The sequence below is a fragment of the Odontesthes bonariensis genome, chromosome 14, assembly GCF_027942865.1.
Source record: "Odontesthes bonariensis isolate fOdoBon6 chromosome 14, fOdoBon6.hap1, whole genome shotgun sequence".
Classification (NCBI taxonomy): Eukaryota; Metazoa; Chordata; class Actinopteri; order Atheriniformes; family Atherinopsidae; genus Odontesthes; species Odontesthes bonariensis.
In genome coordinates, this window is record NC_134519.1 from 19,200,860 (window position 1) to 19,226,876 (window position 26,017).

General features: G+C 42.3%; 1 protein-coding gene across 5 annotated transcripts in view; it reads left to right on the plus strand.

The window, feature by feature from the left end:
• Positions 1–26,017, plus strand: part of znf521 (zinc finger protein 521) — an 89,182-nt gene that overhangs the window by 23,212 nt on the left and 39,953 nt on the right. For 4 of the 5 annotated variants that reach the window (XM_075483341.1, XM_075483342.1, XM_075483338.1 and 1 more), the window contains exons 4-6: positions 17,101–20,612; positions 21,819–21,903; positions 22,198–22,230. In XM_075483341.1, coding sequence (XP_075339456.1) covers positions 17,457–20,612; positions 21,819–21,903; positions 22,198–22,230 — 3,274 coding nt within the window. In that variant the 5' untranslated portion in view covers positions 17,101–17,456. The remainder of the gene's footprint in view (positions 1–17,100; positions 20,613–21,818; positions 21,904–22,197; positions 22,231–26,017) is intronic. The other variant, XM_075483340.1, reaches the window with a different exon arrangement.

Sequence of the window (26,017 nt, forward strand, 5' to 3'; positions counted from 1 at the left end):
ATGCATCTTTCTCATCATGAACTTGGTTTGTCGAACATACCCCACAAACAAAGTCAACAGACAAAACCATCTTGTGATTGGATTTTAATCCAATTGCATTATTATTCAGACCTCCCATTGGCCATTCATTACTCTCACATGGTGCTTGTGTGGGTTTTTATCACCCAATCAGGCTCAAGACTGTATTCTGGAGAGCATGCTTTGGTTTGCATCCTTTAAACCCTGTGAGCCTTCCCTCTCTCTTGGTCCGCCAACGGAATACCTAATTCCAAAGTAAACTGATTGCTCTCTCCAACAAGATTACACTGTGATGATGTTAGCCAAATGAGACCGCTACTCAGATGCAACCAGGGCAGGCAAGGATGCTTACCACAAGACGTATGATCAGCATGTTAAGAGAAACAAGGTTGGGGGGGAAGAGGAGAAAATGAGGGATAAAAATCGAAAGAGTATGAGAGAGTTGTGAGCGTGGGGGTAAGCTGAAATGTAATTTGCTCCTCACCTCAGGCGACTGGGCTCTGAGGCCAGTAAATATGCAAACAAGCTGAGCATGGCCATCAATATGAAGACCCAAGATGATTACTAATCTCTACCGCAGAAGTAGATTGAGATCTATGCCATGCAACATGAAAGAAAGGGGAAAGTGAGGTAAGATTCCAAACAACATCTTTTTAGATATAGTTGACACTCAAGTCTTCAGTTTTGACTATTTATGATGTATAAAAATCAGTAAAACAACAGCAGTAATGATATTGGTATCTCAAACCATAATTTTCTTTCAAAATTAAACATTACTGTTGGAAATATCATTTAGAAACTAATGCTGTAACTTCACAGTAACTTTAACCTTCTTCTCAACTCACTTACGTCTTCTTTTCATGCAGAACTCTTTGTCTGATATGAGCTCTTAGACGTGCTGCACAGTAGTTTACCAGCCCATTGTCATTCCCCATTCGTAATCCAGGATAAAAAACCTATGGGACACTCCACGGTCTGGAGTCATTAGGTGTGTGTGGGGCTTACCCAGACAGCCAGATAAACCAGATGCCTCAGGATGGCCAGGGGTCATCTCTCTGTGAGAACATGTTGTTGATGTCCTTGTTTCTCTCTGCCTCTTTCTCTGCCTGCATTCTTTCTCTCACTCTCCTTCATCATTCCTTCTCTTTCTTCTCTCCGTCTTGATTGCTCTGCACAGTCATCACAAACACAGAGGTCTGTTTTGGAGCTTAGCAGTCGAAGAACCTGTCAGCTAAAGGGAAGGAGGAAAGAGAGACTGGAGAGTTGTCTCTGGCCCTGGGTTGAATGCCTGAGGGTGTGCTACGTGTGGAGGGTAGTTAGTGCAGAAGGACACACTGTAGTCTGCAGGTGAATCCTCTCATTTTGGGAGACTTAATGCATTTGAATCATCACCTCTAGGGGGGGTGTTATGACTGTCTGTTTCTGAAGGAACCTTGATATAAAATGCAGCAAAAGTTGTGTTTCTTCTCTTCAAATGCAGCATGGGGCATGTAAGCGGAATATTTATTCTAAGAATGTCTTTCCAGTCCTAAATATAATTGACTATTCCTTGTATTTTAGAGTGTGTTACCAGCATTGAGCTTTACCCTCTGCAGTGAGTGCACAAGGCTTGAGGATGTTTACCTGGCATGGTGCCTATTGTAGCTGCCCTCCTGTTGAGGAAAAGCAGGTGAGGCTATAGCTTTCTGTGAATTTGTTTGCCCAAACGAGCATTTTTGCAGATGTATTTGCAGTGTATTAGATTGTGAACATGTATGTGTTTGTGTGTGTTCATATGTGTGTGTAAAGCAGAGGGGGAGATCATTAAGGTGGAAAGAGTCAGAGCGTACATTACATTGAGTCAAGGAGATGTATCTCCAATGTAACCATTTGTTTTTCAGGAGAGGTTGGTATGATAGGTGAGGCAATGGCGTATTCTGGATATCTGGACTCTCAATTCACCTGAACCATCCATCTGCTCAGCCATCAATCTACCCCTTTTTTTCCATCTGTTCATTCACTCATCCGTCCATTTATCTATCCCATTCTGTGGCCAAACATCCATGTTTCTTTTTGACCCTGATAATCTGAACCAATTTCCTCTGCAATTTATTTCTCAGCCAACCACCCACCTGGTCAAGCGGCTTCAGCCTCCTCAAGGTAGAGCCGCTCATCCCAGCAAGCCCCTTCCCACAAATCACATTAATTGCTTTTCACCTCAATCCTCATATCTTTTTCTTCGTTTGTCTGTTAAAGTTTCAGTTCGGTATTGGAGTAGTTCAGTGACCTCTCTTGTCTTCACACGGCTCAGTCACCTTTCAAACATACCCATTTATCCCTCAAATGCGTATATATCTCAGTGTTTCTCGGCTGTAAGAGCCCAGTTTCCTCTCCAATTTGATGACATTGTTTCATGACATGCAACAAACAATAGTCTCTTCCACACCAAATCCACACCAAGTCTCCTGGAAAAATACGTGGGTGACTTGTTTTTTGGTTCATGAAGCATACGCTCATGCAGGATAAGGCTCATGCTTGTGCATGTTGATGGAGCATTTATTGAGAAATGTTGTGATTATAGATATCCATTGATTCTTGAAGCATAAAGTTGTTTTTTGAAATTTTCTGACACTACCAAGCATCTGTTGCTTCCCCCTAATGTCTCATCTTTTTTTCTATTATCATCTTCCATTCCTTTCCACAGTTTTATCTGCTACCTTCCCTCTTTCCCTTTCCCTCTTTTGCCCTCCCTCTATCCTGTCATGGCTCCTCAGTATTCTGCTGCTGTCTTGTGTGGAGTGATTTTGCCCAGACACGTCTGGCTCTGGGTAAAGTGCAGTCCCCAGGGAGCGTGCTCCGCAGCCCCCAGGTCGCTAGCACCATGAATACATTATGATCCCTATTTCCATCCTGTTGCCACGGCAGCACTTTTTGAGCCGCAGGGCGATTAAGACGTGTGCTGTCGATATCCTGATAGGAGCAGAAGTTGGATCTTGAAGCTGGCCTTTGATCAGATTCCATCCTTCCGCTTGCTATTGGTGGCTTTTGTAGGGGAAGGAGGGGGTCTTGTGGGTTTGTTTTTTTTTGGAATTGACAAGCTCACCTGGTGTGCATAAGAATACCATTTATCTATCCTCATGATTTTTCTCTCCCACCTCTGTGCTTTATCTCTGACTTTCCTGCCTGAAACCAACCCTCCCACCCTTATTCTCATTTCCTTTGCTCCTCCCCATCAACGCAGTTCAGCTAAGGCAGCATTATATGCAATCTCGCTCAGCTCTATGATTTTCTGCTATCCTCACAAAGGAAGCAACTCCCTTACCTTTTATTGTTTCCTTTTTTTCTTTGGGGGATGATGTATAAAACATGGTGCCTCAGGTAGAGGATGTTGGGATGTTGGGTAGGAAGCCATGTCCCCCTAAATGGCCAGCCGTGTGCATGCGCCTAACACTTCACTGAGCAATCTGTCAACATGTCAGCAACACATGTTTTGTAAAAAGCCTCTGGTGGGAGCCAGGGGAAAAAAGGCACTCCTGCCAGACCAGAGAGGAAATGCTTTTTTCTCTTCTATGCAGTGGATTTTCTATTGCTGGTGCTCAGTCCCACGGGCCCCCACCACCACCCTCTCTTCCCCCACATATACACCCGTTGTCTGCACTTCAGAAATTTGAACTGGGGACCCTCGAGGGGGTTTACAGGGAGGGTGGGGGTAGGCTGGGAGGGAGGGGCTTCCTCTCTTTCAGAGCGTATGAAATTGTGAAGGTATATTGTGGCAGGTCCCCAAGCGGTCTTTTCTAATACCTGAGTTTCTGGCGAAGCTGGAAATTACCAGCCGCTCCCCCGAGGGACGGCTTTATCCACACCAGGAAGGGGAGCAGAACTCAGTGGGGAGGTTACTTAATGCATGGCTGAAATAAAAGAATTTCTGAGAGACAGAGGCTGAAAGCTAGCTTTTTTTCTTTTTCAACCCCCCTCACTCCCATTCCCTCTCCCTTTTTTTTCCTCCCCAGTAGTATAGTTTACTACTCTCTGCCTTCTCTTGAAGGGTTCTAGTTTAATAAACTTTCAGAGGATCCTGCTGGTGCAGACAGCTAGACAAATACCCTTGTGTGTTCTCTTTTGTCGAAGATACAGCTTTTTGTTATGTTCTTGCAAATTTGATTTCTCCCTCTGTCTTTCGTTTTCTCTGCCGCCCTCTGTCTCTCTCCTCTTCTGTATTTGTCTTCATCTCCCTTGTCCGCCTCTTGCTTTCTGTCTCCCTTTTTTTGATTCACGCACACATACACACTAAGTCAAACTGTGTCTCTTGTGGTTGAGTTTATTGTTTGGTCTGTCTGTTCGTTCTCCCCCTCTGTGCTCCCTTTTGTTTTCTGTATGTTTTGTTGTATTGTGCACAGAGGCTGAGATGCAGATAGAATGCAGACAGTTTGCCCTGGGTGAAGACTGTGCACAAGCACCCTTGGTATCCATTTAACAAAACACATTCATCTATTTACACATGACCAAATGAATTAAACTCCACCTTCTTTTGAAGCAAAATTTTAAAGCAAAATGTTTTAGGGTCAGTTTACTCATTTCTCTTTATTGTCATCCTTCTTTTCTGAAATCCAAATTGCTATTTTCTTTGGTTATCAGCATTATGTATTTAACGTCTATGGATAATTAACACTGCCCTGGTTATAACCTCAAAAAAACAATATGAAACTCTTATACATGTATAAAATGCTTTTTTTATACTCCGTCTCTCTTCCTCCCCCTCTACTGTTGGTAAATAATTCAACCTTTTCTCTGTAACAAGTGCTGGCCTTAATAGGGAGCAGTACCTGTAGTTGGGATAAACAAGGCAGCCGGCCTCAGCAGTGAAACAGAGGGATTTGGGCTTCATGAGGGCAGAGGAATAAGTCGTTTCCTTCTGAAAGGCAGAGCAGACTAGCTGACATTAATTAAACCCTATAGGATAAAGGTTATCTGAGGCCTAGCAAGGCAGAGACTGTGCATGCAGGATTTTATGTCTGTCGAATCCTAATCAAGACTTCTTATTAAAGCGATATGAGCTGGTTCAGGCAAGTATAATATTTTTGGCCTGTTTGTGATGTTATTGTCCAAAAATTTGGTGCTTCCTTGAGAGTCACTGATATAAAAGAATGGCAACATTTCAACCAACAGACATATATTTACAGATGCGGATGCAAGCTGACAATCTAAGCAAATAGCTGGAGAATAGAATTGAATCAAAATCTGTCAAGTGAGCAAAGCTGCTACGTTGACGCACATTTCTAAAAAAGTGAAATATCGAAGCAGTTTTGTAGAGATTTCCTTCTGGAGAACATTGTGTTTTCCACCATACTCTAAAACAGAAGAGAGTGCCTCCTCACCAAAGATCCTCCCATGTTGCACCTGTGACTAAGTCACCTGACCCAACTTGCTGCTTGACTCTTGGGTGCCAATTTCATTTTTTACAAAATACCCAAAGGGCAGCACATCATTTCTCTGCCTTCATTCTCTCCCAGTTGGATGCATATTGTGAGGGATTATATTCCCTAACTCCAACTCCTCCCCTAGACACTGAACAGGCGCTGAGTTGACAGTCCCTCAAGCCTGGTATGGAGGGAAGAAAGCACTGCTTTTACCTATGCTATTGTTTTTTTTTTTTCTATTTGTGCTGGATGTAAAGAAAAGACAAACATTGTGGATCATATTGCCAGGAGGGAATAGCACCCTGTGTGTGTTTTTTCTTCTATGGTAAACTCTAAACATCCCTTTTTCTCGCGCTCTTCCTGACTCGTCAAATTATTTGCATGCCAAATTTAATTAAAGGTCACCTCACTGATGGGATTCTCTTGATATTTAAAATAGCCAAGTTAGCCACTGAATGAGTGACACAGAATTTATTACCTCATCGTATTCCATTTTTATATTAGAGACTGCAACAATAGCTCGTACACGCTAAATAAAACAGTAATATCTTCTCCTTTCATGTACTGATAACGGCTGGTGTCCTCTCATCTACAACAGGCCCTATGAAAAGTAATTAGCTGATATGGATGTTGCTGTCAATGATAACTGATATTGGGGGACTATTACATTCACTCTCCTGAACGATGGTCCTTGAAATGAGTTCATTACTGTAAGCTGTACTTTCAGATTGCCACATAGAATATTCCAAGATATGAGAACAAAAATATTGCAGTGTTCAGAAAAAAAAACATGAAGTTTTGAAATACTGTAGTCTTTTCTTCTCTTTTTATTAGAACCCATAACTCAGCTCTTATACATTATTTGTTCACTTAATATTGCTTTTAATGCAGATATCAAATCTAAAGTCATACTGTGCATCTTAGATCTCCATTTTCTTTTTTTTCTCCTTGTCTTGAATGGTTCATAATTCATATGAGGATTTTGTTTGGCAGTCATACCAAGTTCCTCTCTTGAGAGAGACATAAATAGCCTACTAGCCAACTAAGTAAATGGTTACTAAGCCAAGATGTGTTGGGTTTATGTAAATAGGGAGAAAAGTATGTGTTGAGGTGTTGGAGTGAGAGGAGGGTATTCATTGGTAATGTGAATCTTAATAATCTCTTTTTGGGATTTTTTCTACAGTGACCCTGAAAGTTTTCCACTAAGTCCGTCAGCATGCAAACTTTTAGCAAAACAATTCTGGGGACAGTTTTTTTGTCAGCTGATAAATAGATAAACAGGAATAAATCAATGTGAAGTGATGGATGAATAAGTAAAATGCCCTGTAGTCATTTGTCTGGTGGTATTCAGGTTTCATATTCCATCCCTGTTCTCCAAATGAAGATGAGGATCAGGGCAGTGAATTGCTTCATTTTTAATGCAGGTGTGTGCATTTTTTTGCCCAGAAGTGTAACACTGTGTTTGTGTGGGTGCTTTTTTTTTTTTTTTCATCCTTTTAGTAATAAGATCCGATCACAATGAGCTGCCTGGATACCAGCAGAAAACAATACAAGAAGAAACAAAGCAAACCCCTAAATCTGTCTGCCATTTGCGCTCACATACTGTACACACATGTCATGAGTATTCTGGCACAGTTACTGGGCCAGGGAAGTGCTGGTCTGGGGCCTGGCCCATTCTCCAGAGACACCCCCTCGCCTCCTCCCCCTACGCCCCCTTCCCCCTTCCTGTGCAAGTCTGTGGACACAGTCTGAGGCGACAAGGTTGCACAACAGCTCTCAAAACCTTCACTTTACAAACACAATCATAAAAAACACAGTCTGCCATTAAAAATCTGTTTAAGAGGGGAAAATAATTAGAATAACTGTGATAATTGTGTCAAGGGGGAAATAGATCAGACGAATTATGGGAAGAACCAAAAAATCTTGCCACGGCTTTGTTACTTTGCCGTTGGTTCATTTCGACATTGATCCACCCTTCCATCTGTCATCCTTTCCCTTCTTTCCTTCGTCAGCTCTCCATTTCTTCCTCTCTTTCTGTCTCCCTTTTTTGGATTCGAGAGTGGAGGAGCCTTCTGGCTTTAACAGGGAAGGGATGAAGATGTTTATTCATCTGGAGGGTATTAGAGCCATGATTAAGGAGGGGAGGGAGCAGTGAGGCTGATGCGACGTCTGCATTGCTCGTTCGTGGGCCGCCTTCGGGATTTTGGCCAACACGCCAGGAAAACAAGAAATGAAGAAGAATGAAAAAAACTTGTAGTGAAATTCGATTCTCTCGGGAAAGAACAGAAGTTAAAATTTTAGCTGTCTAGCACACACACTCTCTCATTCTCGCTCTCACTCCCTGTCCTCACAGCTAAGCTAATTATTAATGAATGCGGTTTCTGTTGAACCTTGGAGAGGTGTCAGCACTGCAGTCAGTGAGGGTTAAGAAATCTTGACATTTAAGACAGGGATGCATGAAAATACATCGTCTTGCTTGAGTTGATGCTTGTTTTTCTTCCCTTCTCGCTCCCCTCTCCACGATGCATGTTTTCTTCTCCCTCCTGGGCTGTCTCCACTTGTTTTACCACTGACAAACTGGACCGGTATCGAGGAGATATCAAATAGAGCCACAGTGTATTATTCAAAGGAAGCAAAGGTTGTGGATCAAGAGGAAGGATCAGGATTTTTTCACATAAAATAACGCTAATGCTAATGGAAGAGGTCATTGTTTGTATTGTTTGTTCATGTGCATGTGTAATTTTTATAATACTTGTAAGAAACAAAAAAGAGGTCATAATATAGGCCTTTTTAAATTCATTTTGCAAACTAACTGCCCCTTTAAAAAAAATTCCCAATGAATTGATCCATATGTATGAAGTTAAATTTAAAAAGCGAGATAATTCTTACTTTAAGTGTTGCCAAAGTTTTATGGGTCACTGTGAGACAGTTTGATTAAAAAGAATTAGACCCTATTTTCTGAATTCACTCAGTCCTGTGTGGGGTTTTTAAGTAATGGATAGTGTCTCTTGAAAGTTGCAGAGCAGACCCTATTTTAATGAAGCAACCATCCTGTAGAGTAACTCAGCATATTTCTGTAAGGCACTACAATTTTTTCTTTCCCACTCTGATCGCATAAATCACATTTCTGTGAGAAACTAAGAGTGTAGGGAAGCATTAAAAGAGCACCCAAATAAACTCTCATGTGAGAAAACACAGTAACAGAACAGTATGGCACAGTGCTGCAGCATCCTTCACAGTGGCTGACTGGCTTGCGGACTATCCACTGGGTCCTGAGCCTGGTCTGCCGCAGTATTGAGAGAACGGCACACACTCGCACACACACTGAGGCACCCCTGCCTATTGAAGCCCAGCCCAGGCCAGCCTGGCCCAGCACTCCCTTAGAGTCGGTGCTGTAAGGTAGGCGGTGAAGAAGCATGCTGGGGGACAGATTGCCGTCCTCCTCTTTCCACCTGGGAGGCTCACTGTGGCTGCTGGTCTGGCCAAGACCTGGGGAACAGCCTCCTTCCTGTTTGTGCTAAAGTCCACCTGAAGTGGTCAACTGTCCTTCCTGTCCACACCACCAGCTGCTCAGTTGTAGGGGAGATGACACCACTGCCACAACAAGACTCCACATACAAACTGCTCCAACTGGACCCTGACTTGAGCTCTGATCATTTTGCTTTGCAGGACCCTCAACCTTTAAAACAACAACAACAAAAATCTTTTTAGACCTATAATTAAAAGCTATCTAAAAAAACCTAAAAAATATTCTAAATCTATTTGGAAGGGACGCAGCCCTGTCACTAAATTAAAATGTGGCCATTTTACATTTTCAAAAATCTAAGATATATATATTTTCCAATTTATTCTCATCCAAAATAGCTAGTAGTAACTCCACTTTATGAGGCTTTGTGAGGAACATGCAGAACCTTGAATTATTTTGAGCCAAACCACCACCACTTTTTTTTTTTTTACCTAAGACCTAATCAAGCACTGTATTAAACCAGTGTTGAAAATAAAACTAAACAAGAAAATGGCCTCACAAAAGACTCATGAGAGACTGGAACTACAGTCAGTGTCCAGAGCGAAAATAATGTATATTATATACATTTATTTACATATGTAGTATAACTATGCATAATATATATACAGCCTAATATAAACATATTATTATTACTATTATGCTATCACAATAATAACATTGTATTAGCACCAAATTCCCCTTTTTAATTATGTAAATAATGCTTTAATGAAATGTCATTCATGTCCTCTTTCTCTCTGAAAACCACCACAGTGAATCACCCTTGACTGTTTATTTTCTAACACAACAGAGCTGAGACATAGCCATATGCCAAAGGATTCTCTCAAGACTCTCTTAACCCACTCTTCAGATTATCATTGTGCTTTAAGATGAATTAAAGATATGAAGCCTATTTGCCATTATTATGACTTGTATTAGTGAGCAAATATCATGATTTTAGTTCAGACACTGCAGTTATGCTATTTTCTGTACAAGGAACACAACAACACTGATCATTTACAACACAAATTCATTCATTCTAAGTAACTGATTGCAATTTGGCCATTTTTGGTGGACAGACATCAGTATTGCAGGGACACATCTTAGCAATATAAATCCAATTTTCATTTTGTCTCACCATCATGGAAAGAAAAGGCTTGGTAAAGGATGACTGGCCGCCCTACTTTTCTTTCTCTTGCCTTCCATTTGTCTAACTTTCCTGAGATGCCACTGGGGCACTGTGATTTCTGGGACAGTGACCAAGTGCTCCTGTCTGAGCTGGGGGACGTGGGTAATGTGGACAAAGTAGTTGACAGTTTGCCGCTTCCCCATGGCTGAGAGACAGAGCCATGAGGGCCAGAATAATGGACACCCAGACCACAGAGTCAGGACAGCGCTTGATTTCCCAACTCTTTGTGTCAGGCCCTGCGTGACAAAATCCCTTTTGACCGCAGTTTAGGGGGTGTGTGCAATTCTTCCTCAAATTTGTGTATGTGTCTGTGTGGATATGTGTTGTGCTGTGCATGTACATGATGTCCGGCCAGAGTAACTTGCTGCTATGGCACTGATGAAACCACAGGAAGTGAGCCCTCATTTCATCTATTGTTTTTCAAGCTTGTCCAGTAAAAGACAGCATACTTGTTCACCGTTCCTCCAGTCGTCTCACACAACCCCTCCCTCTCATCCTGTAGCATGGTGGATGTGATTGATCTGTAGCAAGGGGGTGAGGGACCTGACATTTCTCAGTGATGTGTAAAAACATATTGTGTTTGCTAAGGAAAAAAGAAGGGAGGAGAGAGACAGACAAGTATAAACACAACACCCTCACACAGTATAACAATACAGTATCTAAGGATGGGAAATTTAGTGGTAAATTATAGGTTCTTTAACTGGTTGAGCTGGATTTTTTTGCATGTTTATCAGCTGCATTGTGCAAAAAGCCACATGCAACCCGGCACTTTTGCCGAAAAGCTACTGGGAATTATCAGTGTTTCATTTCAATTGGATTTGAGGTCTTAAAACAGGGATGTTGCGGGACCACAGTGAGTAAAGCTCAAAACTGGGTTTCTTCCAACAGCTCTGTGTCCTCTGAGCTCTCAGTCCTGAATCAACTGAGTGATTTGTTCATCTGACTGGAATCAGTCCCAGTTAAAAAAAAAGAAAAGAAGAAAGATCCCCCTCCACCCAAGAATCTCTGTCACAGAGAAAAGTGTCTTTGCAAATGTAAAAATTTATTTTGCTACCTCCGCTATTAGATCTTAAGTGATTGTGTCACCATCAGGGCCGTACATGATAACGTGTTGTTGAGACACACACTCCTATTTGGGCATCAGAACAGGAAAAGTGCCGAGATGACACATGCGTAGCCTCATGGGAAAGGCTCACTACTTTTCCCAGTAACTGTAAAAAGATCCCCTCTCTGAATATGAAGTGGGGTCACGGTGTTACATCAGACAAGTTGTCAGCTTTTTGTTTATTCAATGAATCCCCAATCCCCAATGTGCCACGAATGCACTCACATGAACACATCTTTTATGACAACCACTACATGCAGATCTCTGCTAGAACACACAGGAAGAGAAGGTTTGGCAGCTGAAAGCATGGCCATGCTTTTGCCTCACTACAATGGCTTTTGAACAAAGTCTAATTTGCTAGCAATGGTAAATGAGTGAGAGCAAAGAAGATCTTATCTTGCTGATAAGATAAGGTACTGGACCTGGATAAGGGTTCGGCTTTCTAAATTAAAGAGGTGGTCTCTGTTGCTGTCAGGCAGTGATAAGCCATCATGATCTGCTTCCAGCACCTCAGACACAAAGGTCCGGGCACCAGCAGTGAATTATTCCTTACTCACGGTCCTTGAAAGGTTTCCGTGGCGTGTGAGCCAAGTAGCAGAATCACAATTTAAGCATTATGTGAAGAATTCATTAAAAAACAGCTTTTGGAAAAGCCAGTTAGCTTATTTTAAAAATGTTATGATTGAATGATTAGAAAGTAATCATTCATTTTTATATATTGATTAACCTCACATATGAATATTTTGGCGACGTTTGAGGACCACAAAATACTTTTGCATCTTTATGACTCTTAGGCAAAAGGCCAATTTACTGGAATAAATATTTAGCTGCAGCACATGGATCTTGAGAATTAATGTTAGTTTTTTTCATTCTCACAAGTTTTGGCATGAATGCATAATAGGAAAGATTATCTTATATTCTGTTATCAAATAACCTAAAGTTATACTTCTGGTGTATACTTTTGTCTGTATTGAAGGGGGACTTTATTAGATTTTATATGAATAACTATCATATATTTTATTTAACGCGGCACTGCTGAGCACGGCTGTCATTAACATTTTTGTGGTATGGCAATCTAATCATCCTTACTTTGTTGCATTAATTTTTTTCTGATATTGCCCTCGAATCATGCTGAGGCAGATTCTGTCGACACTAAAATAAACTGCAATAATTGTTTAAGAATTTCATATCTAATTAAACTTTTTGACAAAATGCGCCACCATATGTATTGTAGTCCAAAGGAATGTAATGTCATCAGGAAAATGAATGACTTTACATATCTTGCTAATTTTCTAATTCTTAAATAACATCACTAAAAAAAGGAAAAAAAGGAAACATTCCTCTTGGGGTTTGAAAGTTTTGCCGACGTATACTGAAATGACAACTTACCAGCTCCCAGCGTTAAGGACTTTATTTAAACAGGAGTATTTACTCTGGGAGAGGGTGCTATAAATGAACACAGAGGAAGTGGAGCACAAAGAGGATTTCATACTGGCTTGGAGGAAACTGAGACCTGCGTGTGACTGGGGAATTTTTAGTGGTTACTTCTGCAAGACTTTAAAAAAAAAACTAATTGGTATAGAACTGCAGATGTCTTTCTCACATATTTGACACCATTGAACTTGAGGCCAAAGCTTTATTTTCTGATTTTTAGAAAGTTCTGATGTCCTGCAGCTAAAGGCAAAATTTTTCTCCCTCTAGTAAAAATGGCTATGGCTCATTTTATGCCATTCCCTACAGCGGCACTCCAGTGGAGGTTGTTTTGTTCCATATAGGAGACCTTTAAAAAAGAAATAAGGAGGGGGGGGTAGGGACAGAACTCCCACAGAGGGACAGGCCTTAAGATGGAGGTCTTCCTCCCAGGACGTGACAGGCTGTTGGCTGGAGGATGCTCAGGAAGGCCTTGGCAGACCAACAAAGACAGCCCTTCAGCTGCAGGGTGTAGTTTTTCAGGCCCCAGCATCCCCTTTGGCAGCAGCACAGAGAGTGCTGGCGTGCACAGGCCCCCGGCCCGAGAGACAGGGAAGTAAGGCCCGTTCTTTTATTTACACAGGCTGCTGCTGAGGCCTGGGCATTTCTTGTCTGGGTGAAGAAGAAAAAAAAACAAGTCTCTCTCTTTCTTTCCTCTTGTGGTCTCCCGAGGAGGATTGCTCTTTCATCTACAGTTGTTCACACACTTGTTTCGGCCATTGCTCTTGTATCTGTGTATTTGTGTGTAAGCTATGTGTGCACACGTCTATGTTTGTTGATATGTGTGAGTGTATTCTGGGCACTTATGCTCTCTTGTGTGTATTACAAAGAGTCTGTGTGTGTGTGTGTGTGTGTGTGTGTGTGTGTGTGTGTGTGTGTGTCCGTGCGTCCGTATGTGTGTGTATGTATAGATCTGGGAGGTGGTGGGGTGACAGATCAAGTATTTGAAATATAGTTTTAGCTCACTACAAAACTAGTCTTTGTTTTTTTGTTTTTCTCTTTGGACATTTTTCAAGGCCACCACATTTTTATTTCCAGAACAGTAACATAATGTACACAAAGAGAAGGTTTTGGTATCCCACACTGTCAGCACAAAGTGTTTGTTTTTTTTAGCCGGCTAAGGTGTTTTCAGTGGATTTTCACCAAGTCTACCTGCAAAAGGCTTCTAGTTCTGAGAGATTCTTTGACCATCTTTTCTCTCTCTTCTCATTTTTACATCAATCCACAAATTTTCATCGAAGATGTTTTAAGTCAGGGATCCATGATGGATGCAGAAAAAACTTTAACTTTCCCCTTTAGACAGTTAATTGGGGATTTTGAGTATTTTTTAGCATCATTAAAATCTTCTCTTCATCTTTTGTTATTCTGCATTAGGTGATAATTGCTTTCAGAATTTGTTGGTAGTTTGCTGAATTCATTCTATTCTCCACCAGTGTAATTGTCCCTGTGTAATGGGCTGCAACACAAGCCCGAATCATGAACAATACACTCCCATGTTTTTCTTCTGGCATACAATCCTTTTGGTCATTGCTACCAAAAAGTTCTAGTTTAACTATTTTAACAAAGTACAGCAAGCTTGTTTATATTTTCATTTACAAACTTTCACACTAAAAGTATGCAAGAAAGGTTTTCTTCTAACCCATCCCATTAAATTCATATTCGTGCAGGTGTTACTGCACAATAGAACAGCACAGCACTACTCCGTAGACCGCTAAGTCTTCCTTGTTTTTTTATCTGCTTTTCTGGCAATCCTACAAGCAGTTCTCTTGGCACGTATTTTCTTGGATTTCTAGACCGTAACTTGGCATCCTCCATTCCTGTAAAGTATAATTTCATAACTACATAACAATCTCAGGAAACAGCTACTGTATAAAGTGTTGCTGTCCGATTATAAACTTCTTTTGCTTTGCACACGTAGCTTTTTTTCTTTTTCAGTTGGCCAGGCAACTGCGTAGACAAGCCTACATCTGCTGATTGTTCCAGCAGGGATTGAGGAGTATTTATAAAGCTTTGAAATTAACATAATCTGGTCTTTCTCAAGGACTATTTTGAACAATTCATAGTTCTAAACATTTATATATATATATTATGTTTTTTGGGATATCAGTTCTTCTTCTACTGTAGCTACTCACAAAGATATTTTTTTATTATCTCTGCACATTGAACTTTTCCAATACACTCTGCATGTTTTACAGTTGTGGGAGCTTTTTTAACAAAACAACAGTTTGTCACTGGTGTGATATCAAAGTAGTATAATGCCACCCATAGGCAACTTGAGTAGAATATTCAATTCTACAATATTACTGTGTATCATTTGTAATGTTCGCATATTTTAGTTCCAGCAATTTGTGTAATATGTATCTACTATGAACTTTTACACATATAAACATTTCCTTTCTGCTAATTTAACTTAACTAATGCTTGCAACTCCCACATGTCCCCCACAGATATGACTTTATGTATGTGTATTATTAGAGTAAGGCACAAAATAAATGATATACATCATGTAAACAAAGATCAGAAATGAAATGAGGTTGTCCTGACAGCTTAGTAATGTCTCTAGGCAAAGTCTTTCTCATTTAAGACAGTAGAATTTCATTTAGCCTTGTATACAGGTCCATTTATTTGTTTGTTTTATACTATTGTCTCGAAGCCAATATGTTTGACTGTAAGGCATTGGCTGAGGTCATTCTTCTTGCACTGGCTTCTTCTCCTATACCCCGGGAGGCAGTGTGAGATAGGGCAGATCCGCCCCCTCTGTGGAGGAGGGCATCGCACTGAGTCATCCTCCCTCATCCTCCCTCAAACCAGAGAAAAAGAAAACATTGAGACATGGATGAGAGATAAAGCAAGTAAATAAGGCAAGGTTCGCTCCTTCAGTGAGATGTGTGTGCAGAGTGGGCGCCTTGCCAGGGGTGGGAGGTTTCCGGGAGGGCCGCGGTGTGGAGGTGGGCTCTCAATGTGCCGCTTTCAGCAGTTTGGAGGGGCAAGGGAATGGCCTCCGACCCCATCTGTTTCCTGAAGATAGGCCCTGATGGGGGTAAGTGCTCAGGGAGGGCATGATATCCTGACAAAGGGCAGATCTCCCAGCAAAAACAACAGAGAGGGAGAGAGAGAGAGCAAGAGAGAGACTTGTCAGCTGAAGGAGAGTATCGAGGTTGGATCCTGGAAAGAGCTCATGCTTTTCCTCTGTCCCTCTCATAAATCTTTGCAGTTTCCTCTTGTTTTTCCCATTTCAAGTTATGGCCTTTTGACACAGTTTTTTTTTTCTGAAGGGGGCTGAGATTACGTTGTTATTTAGGTAAGGAAGTTCACAGCACTTAGAGCTCAGCAGCGGGAAGAGGTGGTCGGTAACCTTTTGAACCTGTGGAAAGTGGTGTTCTGTGTTTTCCATTCATATCACCATACAGTGAACCAGTGGACTGGAATGTCGGTAAAGAAGAGATTTATATAGGGACCCTTTAAGTAATTGTAAAAAGAATGGGGGCTGCTGTATTATCAGATGACTGGTGTTCCCCCGTTATTCCCTGCACCTGCTCGGCCTTGAGTGAGATAGTTAGCCACTGTCTTTCCGTTTCCCTGTCCCCTCCCAGCTCACCTCTCTGCATCAGCACATGACACACTCCTCCATCGAGGAACAGCTGCCTCATAGCTCAGCACACACCACTCAGACAGATATGGTAATATTGCATATTTTATAATCTGATATCTATTGACTAATGTTTCAAAAGGCACGTGCTTCATGAAAATCATCCATTTTGCAGTAGAGAGTTCCCAAAGGCTATGCAGAGCTGTGGTCTAAATTGCACATTTAATCTTCTCCTTCATTCTCGAAAACTGCTTTTGCCTGTTTTTTCCTCCTGACTTAAGGTCCTTTGAAGGGCTCTTGTTTTTTAAGAAATATACCAGTAAGTGTTCAGGAATAATAGAAATGTTCTAATTTACCTCATGCAGGGCTTACATCCTAAAGTGCACACATTGTCTTGTGGTGGATTTAAATGTCAGAGAAATTGCATTTTGAGTCACAGTGGGCTAAGCCATTACACGGCCACATACAAGGTTAATTGTAGTAAAAGTATTTCCACTTATTCTCTTCTCTAATTATACTTTAAATTGCATATTTAAATGTAACTTTTCAGATAACACCTTAGGAGAGGTATTGTTTTCTGCTGAAACCACTGAAGAAAAAAATTATCAGCATTACAAAGAATTCTAAATTCATGCACCACAACCTTATAATAATAATAATAACTGTGAAAAATAACGCCACGGTGGCCCACCTATTCTGTTCAAAGGACTGAGCCAAATAAGTTTCTAGTAAAGTCTGACAAAACACCTCTCAAACTTTATTTCTCCTTTTCGTTCCTGTCTTATTTCTGACTTACCCACCATTTTCCGCCCTTTCTGTCTTCTTTTGCAGACGGTGCTGATCTTGAGGATGACCCATCATGTTCTTGGCCAGCATCATCTCCCTCCAGTAAGGATCAGACTTCTCCGGGACATTGCGAGGACTATGATTTTGGCGAGGAGGAAGGAGGCCCTGGCCTGCCATACCCATGTCAGTTCTGTGACAAGTCCTTCAGTCGCTTAAGCTTCCTGAAGCGCCACGAGCAGAGCCACGGCGATAAACTCCCTTTCAGTTGTACCTTCTGCAGCCGCCTCTTTAAACACAAGCGCAGCCGAGACCGACACGTTAAGCTTCATACTGGTGATAAAAAGTACCACTGCGGAGAGTGTGACTCTGCCTTCTCTCGCAGTGATCACCTTAAAATCCACATGAAAACCCACGCCTCCAACAAACCCCATAAGTGCCCTGTGTGCCGTAGAGGCTTCCTTTCCTCCAGCTCTCTACACGGCCACATGCAAGTACACGAAAGGGGCAAAGATGGCAGCAGCTCAAGCTTTTCTAGAGCTGATGAATGGAAGCTAAAGGAAACCCAGAAATGCAGTCGTTGTGAGGAAGGCTTTGATGTTCCAGAAGAGCTCCAGAGGCACATCGCAGAGTGCCACCCTGAGTGCTCCCCGTCAGAGGATGGAGGTCTGGGTGCCACCCTGCAGTGCATCTACTGCCATGAGCCCTTCAGTGATGAGGGTACCCTGCTGACCCACATTGACCAGGCCCACAGCAGAGATAGAAAAGGCCACACCTGTGCTATCTGCTCTGAGCACTTTCTGTCTGTTGAGGATCTCTATGCTCATATGGACATCCACCAGCTCCCTGAATCTAGTAACCATAGTAACAGTCCTTCATTGCTTACTGTAGGCTACACCTCTGTTTCAAGCACCACACCTGACTCCAACCTGTCTGTTGACAGCTCTACAATGGTGGAGACAGCTCCACCTGTGCCCAAGACAAGGGGGCGGAGAAAGAGAGCTGCTCAGAACACCTCTGACTTAGGAGGCCGTTCCTCAAAACAGCCTAAAGTTTCCTACAGTTGCATCTACTGCAACAAGCAAGTATTCTCAAGCCTGGCTGTGCTTCAAATTCACCTACGAACCATGCATCTGGACAAGCCAGAACAAGCTCATACTTGCCAGTTTTGTTTGGAAGTTCTGCCCTCTTTACTAAATCTAAACGAACATCTTAAACAAGTCCATAATGCAGAAGACCATGCTGCCCTCTTAGCCAGCCTGCCCGATGCCCTCCTCCAGTGTAACTTCTGCCCTGAGGTGTTGAGTGACCTGAACGCCCTCCAGGAACACATCCGCTGCTCCCACGGCTTCCCCAGTCCCGTTGCCAAGGAGAGCAATGCCTTCTTCTGCCCCCAATGCTTCATGGGGTTCTTGACAGAGGCTACCTTGGAGGAGCATGTTCGTCAGACGCACTGTGATGGGGGAAGCCTGCGATTCGACTCCCCCTTGGCTGTAACTCCCAAGGAACCTATAGTAGAGGTTTACTCTTGTTCATATTGCACCAATTCACCCATATTCAATAGTGTTCTGAAGCTTAACAAGCACATCAAGGAGAATCACAAGAACATTCCTCTGGCCCTAAACTACATCAACAATGGAAAGAAATCCCTGCGCACTCTTAGCCCCTCTTCACCAATATCAGTGGAACAAACTGCCATGCTGAAACAAGGCAGCTTAGGCTCACGCACTACCAATGAATTCATATGTAACCAGTGTGGAGCCAAGTATACAAGTGTAGACCTTTTCCAGACTCACCTCAAAACTCATCTGGATGGTCTGCAGCCTCAGCTCACGTGTCCACAGTGCAACAAAGAGTTTCCCAACCAAGAGTCCCTCCTGAAGCATGTGACAATTCACTTCACTATTACCTCCACCTATTACATTTGTGAGAGCTGTGACAAGCAGTTCACTTCAGTGGATGACCTGCAGAAGCACTTACTTGACATGCATACTTTTGTGTTCTTTCGCTGCACTCTGTGCCAGGAGGTGTTTGACTCAAAGGTATCCACCCAACTCCACCTGGCTGTAAAACACAGCAATGAGAAGAAGGTGTATCGCTGTACATCCTGCAACTGGGACTTCAGGCATGAGACCGACCTGCAGCTGCATGTTAAACACAGCCATCTGGAGAACCAAGGCCGTGCTCACCGATGCATTTTTTGTGGGGAGTCCTTTGGCACAGAGGTGGAGCTGCAGTGTCACATCACCACCCACAGCAAGAAGTACAACTGTCGCTTCTGTAGTAAGGCTTTCCATGCCATTGTTCTCTTGGAGAAACATTTAAGAGAAAAACACTGTGTGTTTGAGGGAAAGAGTCAGAACTGTGGTGCTAATGGCTCCACTGTGGGCGGTGGGGAGGGCCAGCCTAAAGAGGACACTGAACTACAAAGTCTCATAACTAACAGCCATGGTTCAGGAGCACCAGGAGGATCGATCGTGGAGTCCCAGAACAGCCGTGATGGAAGTGAGGAAGAGGTGGACACAGCAGATCCCATGTATGGGTGTGACATATGCGGGGCATCTTACACCATGGACTCACTTCTCACTAACCACCAGTTGAGAGATCACAACATCCGACCTGGTGAGAGTGCATTGATAAAAAGGAAAGCTGAAATGATCAAGGGCAACCACAAGTGCAATGTCTGTTCCCGTACCTTCTTCTCTGAGGCTGGGCTGAGAGAACACATGCAGACCCACCTTGGGCCTGTCAAACACTACATGTGTCCCATCTGTGGGGAGCGCTTCCCTTCCTTGCTCACCCTGACTGAGCACAAGGTCACCCATAGCAAGAGCTTGGACACAGGCAGCTGCCGTATTTGTAAGATGCCACTACACAGTGAGGAAGACTTTCTGGAGCACTGCCAGATGCACCCTGACCTAAGAAACTCCCTAACAGGTTTTCGCTGTGTGGTGTGCATGCAGACCGTCACCTCCACATTAGAGCTCAAGATCCATGGTACTTTCCACATGCAGAAGACAGGCACTATGTCCTCCAATCAACCCATGGGCCGCAACAACGCCATCTCTCAAAACCAGCAGCAATACCATCCACAAAAAATTTTCAAGTGTGCCTCTTGCCTGAAAGATTTCAGGTCCAAACAAGACTTGGTGAAGCTGGACATTAACGGACTGCCTTACGGACTTTGTGCATCCTGCGTGGCAGCAGCTGGCTCCAAGAGCTCCAGTCCGACAGTGAATGGAGGAAGGCATCAGCAGCAGGGAGGGGGGGCTACCACTCCAGCAACAACCACTGCTGCATGGATTCAAGGAGAGAGTCTCAGCCCTGCAGATGGAAAAGGCAAAGCTGTCTCATCATCTTCTTCATCCTCCTCCACATCTTCATTATCTGCAGCCAAGACACGCTGTTCCAGCTGTAATGTGAAGTTTGAATCTGAAGCAGAGTTGCAAAACCATGTTCAGACTGTGCATCGGGAACAAGCTGGAGATAGCAATAGCGGGCATCTCAAGACCCCACAGGTGTCACCCATGCCCAGAGCGAGTCCTTCACAAACTGAAGAGGTATTGTTGATTAGTGCTGTGTTCTATATGGTGAAAGAGTAAATGAAAACAGATATAATTTAAAGATTATTTTGCATCCCATGCCCCTTTCAGACATGCACTGCTTTTCATAATTCTGGTAGAAACGGAATGTGTTGGTGTCATATGTGAATGACTGCCACTGGTGCCGTACTGTAACATTATTCTGACAATATTGCAACAATATTCTGACTAAGTTGCACCTACAGTGGTAACAAATACGCCATTTCCATTTTACAAATTATACAATGTGAACTGCTGCAATCAAATTAATGGACAGACACATAGATTAGTGGTAAATGAATTTGACAAGATCAGCGTTTCAGATTTTAACAGATTTAGGTTGTGTTATTGAATACATAGAAAAGAACACTGTTCAAAATGTCTTTCTTCATGCTTTTATGGTACCTATGATAATCAGCCTTTTTAACAAATAAACAAGCAAAAACTCTTTAAAAGGGTTTAGAGCTGCAGCTTCTGCTTATTGTCAAATTATTTATCAATATTTCCATCTGCCATTTTGTTTAATACATTGCTGCGTGTCTGTTTGTTTGATATCAGTTTTTATGGCAAAAAGCCATTCTGTTATGAGAAAACTGAAACTGTGCAATCAACTAAAGAGTTTATTTGGTCGTGCAAACAACTTTGCATGTGACACAGTGGCAGTGGAAATGGAGACGTATCCTCAGCTGAAGTTAAAAAAAAATCACAGATTTTTCAAGTTGGCCACAGCTACGCTGTCAGTCCCATGCAATTAAAACCTCCCAAGTATAACAATGTTGAACAAGCTGAAACATGTAGAAATGTGATAGCTTCTTTTATCTAGTTGTGTTATATTTCGCACAACCACTGCACGCGCATGTGGCACACAACTGTGAATTGTTATGATACGCCATGCTGTTGCATAAAATCTGTGACTCTGTATTGGCTCATACCTTAATTTATGTACTTTTCAGTCTTGTGCGAATAGTATATATTGCATGCACAGTGGTTCTTTTTTAATTAAATGTGGGGAACATTGATGGAAATGTGACTAATGTCTAAATGGATCAATGCCATCCTTTCAACAGATTGGCAGATTCATTATTGTTATATATCTCATCTGAAAGGGGCTACTGTGTGAAACTGTAAAAAAATCTTGAGAGATTTGCTCTTCAAAATTTGTTCTTTTTTCCCACATATTTATAGAAGAAGACATATCAGTGCATCAAATGTCAGATGGTGTTCTACAGTGAATGGGACATCCAAGTTCATGTGGCCAACCACATGCTGGGTAGGAGACAACCCTTACTTTTTGATATATTATGGTTTCTGTTTGCCAAAGTTTCTCTAAAATGTAGCATTGAATTAATGTGGCCTCAGGTATTAGACTGAAATTGTTTTGTGTGACTGTCATCGTTTCACTGTACAAATCATTAAGCAGAATATGCCCAATTTCACAACAAACATTTGAACATTTTAAGTCAACCTCAGGCAGTCTTTCCCCACTCTGTTTTTTAAACGATGACTCACATTTCAAAAACTGATGTGAAATATGTAATGAAATATTTGACCCTGTCTCACTCAGGCTCACAAGTGTCTGGATCACATCACCAAATAGGTGGAATTATTTTAATATTTTGCCCATCAAATGCATCCCCAGTGTTGTGCTTTCATAAAACTGCGAGTTTCATTTTTCCATGCATGTGAATGGTATATGACAGTGTGTCTGCATGCTTGTGAAGCAGAATCCCTCCACTTGAAGCCATTCTGTAATGAAGGTAGTTTGAAGAAATGGGAAATATACAGAATATTGAAATTATTAATCACCAAACAGATTTTTATTGAAACTGTTTAAAATTCTTAAAAAAAAAAAAAAAATAGAGCAATAATAACAGTTTTCAAGAAGCTCCTACATTGCTTTTTTTCTTTGTTTTTATGTGTTTGTTGTCCCTCTTCACAAAGGCACTCTCCCTAGCTTTGAATACATTTGGTAACATACTCTCATGCTTTCAGCATAATGATGCCAAATCAACTAAAAAAACAATGGGTGTCACCATGTACATTGAACATTTTTCAAAAGGTTACAATTTCTTTCACTAGATTCTTAAGCTGAGAGTGCATGTGTAAAACCAACCTCCACATTTTCAAAATGTCTTCACCTTTGGTTGCCATTTGTATGCAGGCAGAATAATTTATAGAGAGGAGACAATTGGAAAACAGGTTTTCTTGCCTGCAGTAAGTAGGTGTCTGAATTCCGGTCTCACGTTCCTTTATTCATTCATTTATTCAGCTCGTTTGGCGGCTCTTTCATTACACTGCATTATCTGTTGTCTTCAGTGGGAGAGAGACTCATTGATCTGGAACCAAACCGTCTCTCTGTTTGGGACACGCTTCCAGGCGCAGGTGAATTTAAACACGGTGGGCAATTCTATCAGGACCGGTAGGCAATTCTATCAGGGACCCACTGTTTGTGCATAAACAATCAGAGGCATGTGATTTGTGATTTTGATTCTGCAGTGTATTTGCAAAAGAGAGAGACGAGCTGAGAGTGTGTAGGTGTGTGTTTTGTATTCATCTTTGCGATCTGCTCACCCACTAGTCTACTGGGGGTGCCTAATACAGTACCATGCCAGCATTAGTCCTTTCTCTTGCAAAGGCAGGCACGGAGCACACTGGGAGGGTAGAAAACAAACCCCCCTACTGGTTATTTTATGTCTTTCAGCCGCACAACCACACAGTTCCCTCATAATAGTGGAATTCAGACAGCTTAAGATAACAGGAGGATAGGTGATTGGGTTATTGTCTGATGTCTTACTTCTCTGATATGCCATTGTTTAGTATTCAACATGATAACGGATTTCATCTGACTTCTCAAAAGGGTTTCTCTCAGATGCGTTTGTCCTGTGATCTCTAAAATGTGGAGAAAACAAAACTCATTGTAATATGAAGTCGACAAACATAAAAAGAAGGAAACTGAACAGAACAAAGAAAATATGTTAAACTGATGTGACATTATGAGTCACATGCATCATGTTGGCCAATGTTATAAATATTGATGTCATGGCTTTATACAGATTCCAAAGAATTTGTTTCCTTCAGCGTAGAATATTGTTAAAATTAAACCCAGTAATCACTGCAAAGCCAATTTGGGCCAAAAACAGAGAAAAAAACCTCATTTGGAGAAGCTCTAAATACCTTCTCCACAGAAAAAAGGGACACTTTCTCCTTTTAATGGCCATCTGCACAGGAGAGGGGAAACAGGGGGCTAGGGTCATCTCCGCTCAGCTGTCAGCGTTATTAGCGTAGGTAATGGAGCAGACGCTGGATTCATAGGGGTGTTGTTTTCATCCATGCCCCTCTCCATGGTGTCAGTTCACTCTGATAACTCTATATATAGTGATGCGCCTTGACACAACTATAGTGCTAAGTGTATGGAACATACAAAACCTGAGCCTGTCTCACCCAGACAAGTCCTTATTAGCTGCCTTTGTAATACAATAGCCTTTCCAAACCAAGTGCAGTGAGCCTCCACCCTCACCTCCTGCCATCAGGTCGAAGTGGCCGTGGCTGCCTCTTCTATATGACTGCCAGGGCATTTTGATGCATGGATATTACACTCAGATGATGACGGTCCTGGTTCAGACATAAAAGGCAGCTCTGGTGCTCAGCTACTCAACATTCACTATGATAATGGAGGTAAATGAAAGAGAAGGAGGTGGCCATAGTTTCAGAGGGGTGTGCTGCAGACCAGCCCCAGCCAAACCCATGAATGGCCCCGCGTGTCTTAAGATGGAGGCTGCAGCCTGCTAGGGCCCAGATGGATCAGTACACATTTGCTGTACAGCTGGTCGCTCTGTTTGGGGACCTGGTGTGATACTCCTATGGAGAAAAAAATGATATCGCCACCATCCAAGGAGCAATTTAATAGCAGGCCAGAAGACAGCTGGCCACTCTTTAGTTTAGAGGTTTTTTGGCATGGCACACTTACAGAATTGAGGGTGTCCGATTTTTCTCCAGAGACACACAGATTTATACAGCTTTCAGCTGTTGCAGTCACGATCAATCCTTTTATTTTCTATTTCCTAAAAATTAAAAGACAGATATTCCCATCAATATGTTTCCCCATTTTGATCTGTGGTAACTGCATTGGGGGAAAAAATATTCGAAATTGTTAAAAAGTCACCTTTTTATTTTTTAATTTTTAAAAGGACCTTTGAAGGTCTTTTACTGACACAAAAGCCTGTTTGGTTTTATCAGCATGCCATCATGCCACCCCATTGCTTCACTTTGACCCCAGTGTAAACTATGACATTTGGAGCCTTATGGGGGGCACGTTTGGCCCATTTATCGCTCTGTTTCAATTGTCCCTGTGTGGATTTTCAGAGCCCTGACATGGTTTGAAGCAATGGCTCTGTCTTAAAGGGGTTTGAAGGTGAAAGAGGGTTTTGCCTTTTAGTTATATAGGTTTTCAGTCTAATTCTCAACTCAATCCTGTACATTCCAAGCAACAGCTGCCAAGGTGGCAGTGCTCACAAGGACAATTGTAAACAAACAAACCAAACTACATCCCAGAAAAAGTGCTTTTGGGGTCACCTCTACAGATTTTTGGGTTGGTGACAACATTGAGCTTGAAGCCAAGTCAGGGAGGAGCCTCTTCTCACAGAGAGGAGCTGGTGGCCTGGTCGGCCTAGGCAGAGGGGGGCACTAGGGGGGTGGAAAGGTTTGGGGGCAGAGAGGGAAAGACACATTTGCTGTACAGCTGGCCGCTCTGTGTGAAGCAGGCACTGTGGGCCGTTGCAGAGCTGGAGAGGAGGGCGAGTGAAGGCCTTTAGCTCTCCGCTAGTTTCTCCTCCTCTCTGTTCTCCCTGTCCCCTATCTCTTTATTTTGCTAGGTCTCAGTATCTAGCTCTCACATTTTCATGTTAACTGGGCTCCAACCTGGCAAGACAAACTGTGTTGGCTGTTAGTGGAGAAACCGACAGGAGGCACACTGTAACAGTATTTGAAGCAGAAAGCCTTGTTTTATCTCATGCTAAGGGCCTCAAATTATCCTTGACACATATCCTCTTGTTTTTGTCCCCTCGAGCAACTTGGCCAGTGTATGTTGATTATATGTTCTCCATCACTGTCTCTGCCCTGATGGCAACACATTTATTACTCCATAAAGTGTTTTTTTTTTTTGCTCCTGATGTATAAACACAATGTGGGATTTTCACTCTTTGTTTCTTTTCCTATAATCCTCTTTGATTGGATATGTCTGATGGTGCTCCCGCAGTTTCTAGGACTCATTCATAGAGCATATACACATGTAATCTGTTAACAAACATGACCAAATACTCTTCATTTGACTCCTGGGGGGCTGGATCAGAGTCAGAACTCAATAAACAACACAGCACAGGAACAAG